Source organism: Tursiops truncatus, chromosome 2 (assembly GCF_011762595.2).
Source record: "Tursiops truncatus isolate mTurTru1 chromosome 2, mTurTru1.mat.Y, whole genome shotgun sequence".
Lineage (NCBI taxonomy): Eukaryota > Metazoa > Chordata > Mammalia > Artiodactyla > Delphinidae > Tursiops > Tursiops truncatus.
Window position 1 is genome coordinate 114,375,883 of NC_047035.1, and position 12,087 is coordinate 114,387,969.

At 41.5% G+C, this 12,087-nt stretch overlaps 1 protein-coding gene across 11 annotated transcripts in view; it reads left to right on the top strand.

Moving 5' to 3' along the window:
- The first annotated feature begins 2,217 nt into the window (after window positions 1–2,217).
- NEO1 (neogenin 1) overlaps window positions 2,218–12,087 on the top strand; it is a 240,530-nt gene continuing 230,660 nt past the window's right edge. For 4 of the 11 annotated variants that reach the window (XM_033851952.2, XM_033851957.2, XM_033851955.2 and 1 more), the window contains exon 1: window positions 2,218–2,644. In XM_033851952.2, coding sequence (XP_033707843.1) covers window positions 2,515–2,644 — 130 coding nt within the window. In that variant the 5' untranslated portion in view covers window positions 2,218–2,514. The remainder of the gene's footprint in view (window positions 2,645–12,087) is intronic. The other 7 variants (XM_019949390.3, XM_033851953.2, XM_033851958.2 and 4 more) reach the window with 4 other exon arrangements.

A 12,087-nucleotide genomic window follows, 5' to 3' on the forward strand; every position in this document is an offset into this window, starting at 1 on the left:
ATTGATGTATTAGTTGGAAATCTTGTTTGGAGAATGAAAATGATAAAGAAGATGCCTAATAAAATGTTTTCTCAGAGATGCCTTACTAAAGAAAGGAGAGGTTAATTACTCCAAATGATGATTTTGAAAGGGAATGTCTACAATGTCGGTTACATTGAAACAAGGTGAAGGATCTGAATTCAAGTGTGTGGGTTACTTTACAATCTTACTCTTGAACTGTTATAAAGTCTGTAATTTTTAATCTGGGGCTTCATTTATTAGTGGTTTATTAGAGTGGGTTTTGTTAAAACTGATTTAAGCACAAGCCAGCAATATACTATTCGGTCACCCTATTTTACAGAAGGTGCTTTAAACTTCTGATTTAATCCTGATACACACAGTGGACTGATAAATTAACTAGAGAGTTCACAAAGGTCATACATGAAAAACAATCTGATTACTTTATTAGCCACAACTCATTTATTTTTCAAACTTGGAGATAAATGCAAGTTTCCTTTTCAAAGTCACATTATTATGCATTTTATACTTATGATACAATGAAAATTTTCCAGACTTAGAAAAGATGACTGAATATTAACATTTGCCAGGCAATTTACAGTTTCCAAAGAGCTTTCTCATTAATTACCTCAGAAAACTGAATAATGATGTGATTATTAAAGGTTAATTAAGCAAATACTTGTGAAGTAATTGGGAGGTAATCTATTTCTAATGTAACTGGTCAATCAGGGGTATTTAGGAAATATTTTTGCTGGTTAACAAGTCTAACCAAAACAAAAAGATATTTAAATTGTTTCCCTAGTGGAAAACAATAAGCCCGTGTTTGCTCTTTTAAGCGTCAATTGTTTCAAAGGGTTCCTGATTCCACCGTTTTGATGGTTTGAGAGGTTTTATGAGGACTCTGAGCTTACCCCTCCCAATGTTACCGCAAACCTCACACTGCTTTCTGCCACTTGAGAATAAAAGAAAATATCTGAAGAAAGTAATTACGAGAAGGCACAGAGGGCTGTGGAAGTCAGAGAACTAGCCATCTACTTGCGGAAAACAACACATTTTGGTTACTGGGTATACGGAACAGTGAATAAAAATCCAACTCATTAACAATCGAACATGACTCTCCAAGTGCATAACCAACACAACAAAATTTTCTCAAAATATTTTCCATGGGTGTAACTTATAAGATTTTCAGTATTCTCATCAGCAGTATAACTCCAAACTGCTTACTCCTAACTTTGGGTAGCCTGGGTGCTGCCTCACGATTACCAAGTGGTTTAAAATCACATCCCTCCTGCTCCCGCTTTACCAGCGAAGAGACGTTATTTCCAGGTACGAAATGCGAGGTGGCCCGCAAAAGTAGAGGTAAAAGGTCTCAGTTACAGCCCGAGGATCAGCCCTGGGGAGTCATGGGGCTCGGCTTAGGTCCCCGCACTGGCTGGTGGAGTGGACACCGGGCACCTTTGTCTGCGCCCTGCTTCCCTGGACCCGGGCAGAGAGCCGCGGGTGGGGGGGCGGGTCCAGCGGTCCGGGCGGGCCCGGCACTGTCCTGGGTAAGCTCGCGGCGAGGGCGGCCCGGCCGGGAAGCGGGAGGTCAGAGGCGGGGCGGCAGGCCCCCTCCCACGGGAGCCGCGCCAGGTCCCAGCAAGAGCCGGGAGGGATCGCTATTGTTTTTGGCTGCCACGTTAAGCCCCACGCCGACCCTCTGCGCACCCAGGTTTCCTCCCGGAGGCCATTCGGCTTCCTCTGAGGCCCTATATAGGGGCCTTGGGCCCAGGCTGAAAGAGGTGCGCGCCCGCTCCGGCCTCTCGGACAAGCCCGGGCTCGGAGCGCCTCTCGCCCTCAGGTCTCCGTAGCCAGAGGCGTCTGGAGAGGTGAGGCGGGGGAAATTTCTCCCCGGTGCGAGGAGGCCAGGAGGAGGAGGAGAAGTAGGAGGAGGAGGAGGATCCGCTTCTCCGGGGTTTCCCTGACGCCAGCAGCAGCGCTAGACGCGCGCTCCCCGCGCCTGTCCCCGGCTTCGGGGACAAGGGGGAGGGGAGCGTGCCCGCCGCCGCGGCCCGCGAGGCGGCAGCCGGGATTGGAGCGGGGGCGGGCCGCGCGCGGAGCCTAGGAGGTGTCGGCGAGGGAGGCGCGCGCCTGCGCGTGCGCGGGGGTGCGCGCCCCGGGTCCCCGCCCCCCACCCCTGCCGCCCGTGGTCTCCGCCCCCCTTGCGCTGCTGTGTGGAGCCGGAGTCGGCGGTGGGTGGCGGCGCCTGGAACCTGGAGACAGACCCACCTCCCCGCCCCGGAATGTAGTGACTCCCCGCTCTCCGCTCTCCTCCCCTCTCCTCCCCACTGCAGGAGGGAGGCGCCCCCGAGTCTCCCCTCCCGCGAGAGGGGCCGCGCGGGCCGGGCCGGGCTGGAGCAGCGGCGGCGGCGGCGGCCGCGGGAGCCTAGCCTGCAGCGAGGGACCGGCTGAGGCGCGCGGGAGGGAAGGAGGCGAGGGCTCCGCCGCGCTGCCGCCGCCGCCGCTCGCGGGGAAGAGATGGCGGCGGAGCGGAGAGCCCGGCGACTCCTCAGCACCTTCTCTTTCTGGCTCTGCTGCCTGCTGCTGCTCGAGCGCCGGGCGTCGGGCGCCGCGGCCGCCAGGAGCGGCTCCCCGCCGCAATCCCCAGGTAAGCGGCGGTCGTGGGGTGCGGGCCCGGGGGGTGGGGGTGGGGGCGGGGGCGCGGCACCGGCACCGGCGGCGGCCGCTGCGGTGTTTTTGTTTAGGATCCAGGAGGAAACGTGTAGGAACTTCTCTGCCTCGTCTCGGGTTGCCGAGGAGAAAGGGGGTCGCGCAGGGTAGAGAGTGAAGTGGGCAGGCGGGGGCGCTGCTGGGGGAGGGGCGGCCGTGGGGGCGCATCGGGGGCTCCGGGCTATAGTTCTGCGCTTTGTACCCGGAGGCAGGTTCACCCCTCGCCTCCCTCCCCTCCCCCAGGCTCATCCCACTTGTAAGAGTGGGACATTCTTGTGCTCACACAAGCACCAGTAGAGGCCACTACACACCTCATTAAATAAACAATCGTACGGCCAATTCATTAATTTTCAGGAAAGGAAGCGGGAGGGGGGCTTGAACTCCGCATTCCCTGGCCAGGGATTTCCCAGCTGAAGTCTCAGGGAAGCGCTGGTTGATCTCGAGGGACTCCTCGTGCGGGATTTGTAGCCCCGAGGCTGTGGAAGATAGAGGGTGTCCGAGGGACACGGTTGTCCCCTCATAACCAGTGGTGTTGACTTAACGATGAGGGCGCCTTGGAGAACAGCTCCAAGTGATTCTGTTAGTGTTCCCGTTATGAAAATGCTTGTTCTTTCCTGGGAATTACAACTATATTTACAGCCTGTTAACTGCTCTTAACCTAGGGAATGGTCTAAGCATCGGATTTTAAGTACTTGAACGTTGTTTTCAGGTGGCAATATTTAAGTATATTTAGCCGCAAAAGCCATTTTCAGGTTTTCTATATCATAGATTATTGAAGTCACCTGCATTCCTATTTATTTAAGGGGACCAATTAACAAAACGCCAAACCTGCCCGTAAGGACCTTACAGTGTAATTGCGGAGCAGATTCAGCAGATGAAGGACAAATTAGCATGTAATCTGTTTAAATTGTTTGACCAAGGTGGTGTATCATAAAACTTGACAACTTTCACCTACTTGCATGAGATCCGAAATTTCTGTATTTGAAAGTCATCTTGTCAGGCACAGTGGCAGCTTCTATTCACTAAACCATTACTTGTTTTTCTCTGGTTTATATTTAAAACCACACGGCAATGTAATTTGGCTGATAAAAGCTTTCTTTTGATATTCTTACAGAGTATATGTAGTACACGGCTTTTGCCAGTGTTAAATGCTTTAACCCTGAAGTACCAATGGGTATTATCAAAACAGCCACATAAACAATAGTGTTTTAGTATCACACTTGCACATTCAGCCTAGAGTACACATGTTGGTCCTGAAATGTAGGTAACTGATCCAACCCTTTCTATGCTTGTGGATAGGCAAGAAAAATGTAACTATCTTGGAAGACTCTTATTTAATTTTACATGTAGTTCATCTATTATGTGTGTGTTACTGCTTAAAATTTTGTCAATAATTTTGTAAGTAAAGTGCTAGTAATTTTAGATTAATAAAAGTAATAAGTCTCTTAGGAAGTCATAACATCTGTCTCAACGTTAATTCAATTGATGGGCTTTTATTTTGTGCTGATGAGAGGTGTAAAGCATGGCTGAAATGTGCACTTTGCCTTCATGGAGTTTGCCGTCTGGCATGTGGGTTAGAAAGATAGCCATTTAGCCACTAATTATATAGTAATTAAGTTGTGATAAGCACTACTGAGGAGAAGAGTAGGTTTTGAGAAAGCATATACTGCAGGGACCTAACCTAGACTGGGTGTCAGGGTGTCTCAGAAGTGAGATCTGAGTAGGAGTGGAGGTGAGGAGAGTCACAGCTAATTAGTGGTATGGTTTGGTCTAGAGCACGGATCTTCTGATCCTGTGCAGAGTGCTTTCCACAAACCATTCTGCCTCACTTCCAAAGGGAAAGGAATAACTGCAGCAAGGAAGGGTTGGTCAGTTCTTTAGCCAGCTGCAGAGACATCAAGGGGATTGAGAAGGGAGTAAGCAGCAATGGAACAAGCTGTTTCAATAAATCAGATGTCATTCGTAAGTGGTTTAATTTTTTAATTGCTGAGATACCTTTCTGTAGGGGGTTACAGTGAATAGGTGCTAGGGTATGGAGATATTTGGTAGTAAAAGGAGAACAATAGGATGTGGGACAACAGGATAAATGGAGTGTTTTTCCAACATTGGGTAGACATGAGGAGGTGGAGGAAAGAGAGAAGGACTGGTGATAGAAAATGGTCAGCAGTGGCAGAGGGTTGGAAATGATTAGGCACACAGTCTGGCTTTAGGAAGCAAGGAGGGGCAGATTACTGAAAAGATATGCAGGGACCTAGGGAAAGATGACATGATAAAGTCACCCGCGCATTGCAGGTCTTCTCTAATCAGAGTGAACAGGTTAAGGAATGGTGCTCAGGTGGGATTGGGATGCCAGAATGGAGAATGTTAGGAAGACAATGTGAGAGCTTATTTGAAATCCGTTTGAATTTGAAGTAGACTAGATCAGCTATTTCTACCATTTCAGCATCAATTTTTTGTATCCCAAGAGCAGAAATAGTGAAAAGTTTTAATCCAGTATTGGTTGCTTCTGAGTTACATGAAATATGTAGAAATTGTTTTTTAAAACTTTTCTTAGAATAATCAAATATCCAATTTTCTGATCAGATTGCAAAAGAACATTTGATGTCCTAATGATGCTGAGGCTAGCCTTGACCTAGACTTCAGAGGTGTACTATAGAGGTCATGTAGCTATACTTCTCATTTAAGGTAAGAATCCTCTTGTCAACATCCTGCATAGGTGACTCTGTCTGCCTGAATCATTAACTTGATGATGTGATTCATTACCTCACAAGGTAGTCTATTCCCGTTTTGAATAACTTCTTTTAGTAAACTTTGCTTTATGTAGTACATTTAACTTTAATTTTCACCCTCCCCACCTTCTTGAATTTTTTTTATCTTCTCCTGCCTTTTTTTGGCGTCACCCTATCTCCTGATTCATCTCTTACTCCTCTGATCAATTCTTCATTTGTTTTCAGGTTTTTCTTTCATATTCTCATCAAATATTGGTATCTAAGGTTGATCTCATTCTGTATACTTTACTTGTGTTCAGTTGCTACTGTAAGCTAATGACTCTCCTAGTCCACTCTGCTTCACGTGTCACTCTGTAGCTTCACTGAAGAGGTACCTTGCATTACACAAGACCAAAGGTAAACTCATCTTTGTACCTCTTCCCTCATCCCCTCTCTCCAGACAATAACAAACCAGTTTCTGGTCCAGGACTCTCATATTGTTTGAATGATTGCATGGACTTGTCTTCCTTTGTTACCCACCTTGGACATCACTGTTCATCACTCAACCAAGTTGTGATCTAGAAGTCATCCTGGACTCTCCTCCTTCCCTCTTTCCCATAGCCAGTAGTTCTCCTTGATTTTTTTTTTTTTTACCTCCTAGATATTTCTCGAATCATCATCACTCCACCTAGAGTAACAATAGTAGCTCTGTAAATTAATCTCTTTATCTCCGCTATTAGCCTCTAGAAGTCTGTCCTCCTGCTAGAATGAACTTTCTTATATATTTTTCTGAGCATGCCACTCTGCTACTTATAAACTCTTAGTGTTCTGTAGCTTGAGTGTTAGAGTCTGAACTTCTTGGCATGAAGATTGTGAGGCCTTTTGTGTTCCTTACTACAGGCCTCCCACACTCCCAGCTTAAAGCCTCATCTCTTGGCACTTCTAATGTGTACCTGGTGCTCCACCACTCCAGGTTAACTGCAGAGCTTCAGGTCTCCAGGCCTTTGCACATGCTGTTCTTTCTTCCTGGTTTTTTTTTTAATTAATTTATTTATTTATTTATTTTTGGCTGCATTGGGTCTTTGTTGCTGCGTTTGGGCTTTCTCTAGTTGCGGCTAGCGGGGACTCATCTTTGTTGCGCTGCACGGGCTTCTCATTGCGGTGGCTTCTCTTGTTGTGGAGCATGGGCTCTAGGCGTACAGGCTTCAGTAGTTGTGGCATATGGGCTCAGTAGTTGTGACGCACGGGCTTAGTTGCTCTGTGGCATGTGGGATCTTCCCGGACCAGGCCCCTGCATTGGCAGACGGATTCTTAACCACTACACCACCAGAGAAGTCCCTTTCTTCCTGCTAATGCCACTTCCCACCTACTCATCTATTCAGTGCATTTTTTTCTAGTAGCCCCCTCCCCCAAAGAGAGTTAGAGTCATCATTCTCTGTGTGCCCATAGCTTTCTGAGTCCTTTTCATCTTGTGTTACTTATTTCTTGTCTTCTCTACTAGTCTGACCCTCCTGAGGATTTGGATTTTTCTTACGTGGTGTAGAACAAACATCTAGCACAGAGTAGATCCCCATTAATTGTTTATTGAATGAATATTGAATTTCTTTTAACTCCCGGGCCTTACAGCACAAATCTGATCCCTTTATATGATGGTCCTTCACATGTCTGATGACAAAATTTGTGTGTGTGTGTGTGTGTGTGTGTGTGTGTGTTGCTCTCTCCTTCTTTCTAAATTAATCATCCTAATTCCTTCAGCCACTCTTCATCTTACTTAGTTTTTGACCTTTTGTGAGTTTGGTCATCATCTTCTGGATATGCCGCAATTTTAATATTTATTAGTTTTGTCATTTTTGGAAAGATCAGTGATCATACTAATTGATCTGTAAACAGAGAGTGATGCCCTGCTTTGCCTGCCTAACTGGATGAAGTATAAAGGAGTTCATAGATTTCCAGGATGAATGTTCAAAGGAGATAAGAAATGTGACCGCTTTTAGTAAACCATATGAAAGTTAATATGTAGAATGGTGAAAAAAGACGTAGGATATGGAGGCAGAGGATTTGGATGTGACTCATGGTTCTACACATTTCCATATATCTGTTGGGGGCTATAGGCAGGCAAGAATAATACCTTGCTTGCCTAACTGAATTGTCAGAAGAATGAAATGTAAAATTGCTTATAAACTGTAAAGTACAGTGTTTGTATAGAATGGTTTTAATTTTTTTTGTGAACTTAAAAATATAGTATAATTCTATTAAATGTTTTGAAAGTGTAGTTTTCTTTCCAGCAATTTATCATTGTTGGTTTCTTCTTTACGAGTTTTCTCTATGCTAATATAAAATATAGGGGTAACATTAATCTCATTATGTGGAAGTTCTGTTTACCTATTTCATAGTCTTTCTTGCCAAACCCTTCATTTTATTACTGACTTTTGTGTGTTTGGGAGGTATTTACCATGCCATTGGTAGGCATTTTGGCTTCTAGGTAAAATTGCATCAACAATAAGAGAACAGTCAGTGGAAATGACTATAGGTAAGATATTATTGACCCAGAGAGCTAATGAGGTGAGGAAAAGTGTTTATGATGTTTAAAAATTGACTTTGTCATGGGACACAAGCCAGTGAAAGATGATATTAAAATATAACCCCAGTTTTGGATTTGTTTAGAATCAAAGGAGTTTTTTGACTAAGGATTTTGAAAACAGACAAAAAATTCCATTTAGACCCACTGGTATAACTGTTGGTATATTTCTTTCTAGTCACTATCTATATGGCACATCATTTTTATGTTGTAATCATGGTGTATGTACAACCTTATATGTGCATTATTCCATTTTTCTTTGTTGCTGCACTATCTTTAAATCGTCAATTAAAATAAGTTTTTAAAAAAATACTTAAATACATGTTTGTTTTGAAGTAAAAAGAAAGTACATAAAGTAAAACTTCCACCAGCACATTCCTTTTTTAACCCATAAATAACCACTGTTAATACTTTTTCTTCTGTATTTACAGAAGATGTGTGTGTATAGTTTTATTTTTTACACATAAGCAGGATCATACTAATTGTTTTTCAACTTGTTTTTCACTTAATAATGCGTTGGAGATCTTTCCATACCACTGAATACGGATTTTCCTATAATCATTATTTAAAATGTCTGTACTCTTCCAGTGAATGAATATAATATTAATAGTGGCCAATAAAAGTATTAACTGAATACTCACTGAGCTGTAGGCACTGTACCACTCTCTATTACATGCATTTAATCCTTTATACATCCTCGTGAGGAAGATGGTAATATCTCCCCATTCTACAGTTGAGGTAACTGAGTGTCAAATATTAAGTGACTTGTCATAGGCCTCACAGTTCTCATGTGGAAAAGTCGGCATTCAAATCCAGTCCTTTACAGGTCAAAAGTCTATGCTCTTTATTATACTGCATACTGCTGCTAACAATTATTCTCCTTTTATAGATGTTGACGTTGTTTTCAGTATTTTGCTCTAATAAAGAATGCTGTAATGAACATCTTCCCACGTGTAGTCTTTCCTTCCGTATTTTGGATTCCCTTGGATAGGATTATTGGTGAAAAGATAATTTGTGTGTGTATGTGGGAGTCAGGGTTCCATTTATTTTAGAAGAGTAATGATACCATTGAGTAACACCATTCATTGACCAGTACTTTTACAATTTCTTCAAGATATTTCATCTTTAATTGTGACCTTAAGGCCATAATTTTAAAATGCAGGTCCCATAGCTTCTCTGTTTCATCTGTTAACTGAAGGAATTAATTAATAATTAATAGGTGATCTCAAAGGTCCCTTCTATCTCCAAGTTTCTATAACTCTGTAGTCTATAAAATTGAGTAGTAGATTTATCTCAGCTAAATGACTTCTGCTAAGTTTTGTGTTTGAACACTGATCTCGTTTCTGTTCTTTGATTCAAGAATTACCTTTTGTCATTCTCTAAAGCCCAAGTTACTATGCATCTTTTTTTTTTCCAGTGTGAAGTCGGATATGATTGGGAAAGTCTTTTAAATTGCCTGTAAATGATCGTGTATGATTTTATTTTATATGTGTAAAAATAGCTTTAGGGCTGATTTCAAGAAATAAAACTTCAGTGTTAAGCAATTGTGAGATATTTTAAGTTGCAGTACTACTTGAAATATTAGATACTTAGGCTTATAACGGATGTAAAGTAAACTGGCAAGGTTACTGATCTAGCTGATATTTTGATTCTGCCTTCAACTTCTTTATGTAAAGAAAGGAGAGAGAGGTAGTGAGTGGTTTTATATGTCCTATTTTACTAAAATCAGTACTTGAGTTCTTCTTGTTAAGGAGTTAGCAGTTGGGCAGTCTGAATTTCAGATTGTGTCTTTGCTTTTCCTATTAAAAAGAAGCATGAGAAATAACTTCTTGTTAAAAATTTGTTATTGAAGTATAGTTGATTTACAAGGTTGTGTTAATTTTTGGTGTACAGCAAAGTGGTTTAGTTATACATATATATTCTTTGTCATGTTCTTTTCCATTACGGTTTATTATAGGATACCCTGTGCTATATAATAGGACCTTGTTGTTTATTTTATGTATAGTAGTTTGTATCTGCTAATCCCAAACTCCTAATTTACCCCTTCCCATAGTTTGTTTAGTATACCATAGTTTGTTTTCTATGTCTGTGAGTCTGTAACCATAGTTTGTTTTCTATGTCTGTGAGTCTGTTTCTGTTTTGTAAATAGGTTCATTTGTGTCATATTTTAGATTCCACATATAAGTGATATTATATGTTATTTGTTTTTGTCTTTCTGATTTACTTCACTTAATATGATAGTCTCTAGGTCCATCCATGTTGCTGTGGATGGCATTAAGAAATAACCTCCTTTAAGTTTGTTTTATGGCAAGAATGTTTACATTTAATTTTGTAGTCAGTCGGATAGTTCTTGTATAGCCAAAACTAGAAATTTAGGTAATTTTGACTAGTTGCAAATATGTTATCTTTGAGGTATAATTATGCACAAAGCCATGCACTGTGGAGATACTAAGATGAATTGGACATATTTTCTATCCTTGGTCTAATAGCAGAGATAATAACTTAATTTGGAGAGAGAAAGTGTAATTACTGCTGTAGGTGGAGAAACAAATTCTGGAATCATTGTGTTACTATTAATCAAGTAATAGTACTACTTTTCTCATAATTTTGGTTCTACGTCTTTAGTCCCAACTTAGTTTTAACAGGTCAGTAGACTGTCATTTCCTCTGTGTGAAATGATTACTGGAATGTTTGAATATATGAGAATGCTAATAATGGAGCCAACTGGGGGTGCAGCTACTTCCATGTCTTCAGGAAATCCGGAGATTGATCGTACAGGTTTTCAGGATTTATTACTGGTCAGTAATAGCCAGTAAAACTTACTGAGGAGTCCTGAGCAGAGTGAATTTTTAAAGTGATACCACATGGAAACTGAATACAGAACATTTGTTTTTCAGGTGCAAAGTAAATGAGTAAAAAAAAAAATTACCAGGAAATATCTTTATGTGTAAGGTCTAGTTAAGATTATAGCATTATCATATACAAATTCAGGGACTAGAATAACAAATTATAAGTTTTATTTATAATTTTTATTCATAGCATGACTTTTAATGTAAAAACTAAAATTTGAGGATCTTTTTGGTTAATAGTTGAAAGCTTTTGGTTTGAAGTTGGGTTATTAGTTTTAAATTCACACAGTGTTGTGTGTCCAGGAGATTGTATGTACACTTCCTATGGCGATAACCCCTTTATTAATAGCACCCCACCTACATAGAACTCAACCATCATGCACCCTCACCTCCAGAACGTAACTGAAGACTAGGGAATAAGAGAAATAATTTTCAAAGTCTGTACATTGAAGTAAATAAGTTTCTCAGAGTCTCAAAAGTCTTTATTTAGAGCCTATTTATCTTTAATTCATATGTAGTTCTAACAGACTGTATTGTCTTATTTCTAAGTCGATAGTTGATCAGAAGTGGTAGAAAGACTGTCTTGAAATGCCCCCTAACAACAGCAGTTAGTCACCTTTGTAAGGAATAAGATTTAAAATAAACATAAGACCACAGAGATCTTCCTTAAACAGAAATGGTTGTCTCAGCCAAGTTGAGGAAAGTTTCTTTTCCTTTCCATCACTGCCAATGGGTATCTCCTGCCCCTGGCCATTTCTTTTGCCCCTCCTCCTATAGATACAGCTGCTGTCTGGAAAGAAATATCTTCCCTCAGAAAATTCTGTGGAGTCCCATCTCACCTCAAATTAGTGTGAGTCCAGGCTGACACTCGAGGTGGGAGAAAAGGAAATATGAATAGGAAAAGAGGTGAGGTGCCAGGGCAGGGTTCCTTCTCTGCTAGTCCCTACCCCTCAAAGCCATAGAATTTCTCTATTAGCAGCATTTTTAACCCTGATGGCTAAAATATGTCTGTCAACTTTAAATTTGGGGGTAAAATTAATTGTTGGTTTGATTTTAAGAAAATAAAAAATATTAAAAATTTTTCAAACAGTATGTAAAATAAAAAGTGAGATCATACATTCCAACCCTCTCCCCAGTGATAATCACTTTTAATAGCTATGGACTTTCTGTTTTATCTATACAATTAAATATTTAAAATATATAATATATACATGTATAACTAACAAGTGATGTAGTGCTGTGCATA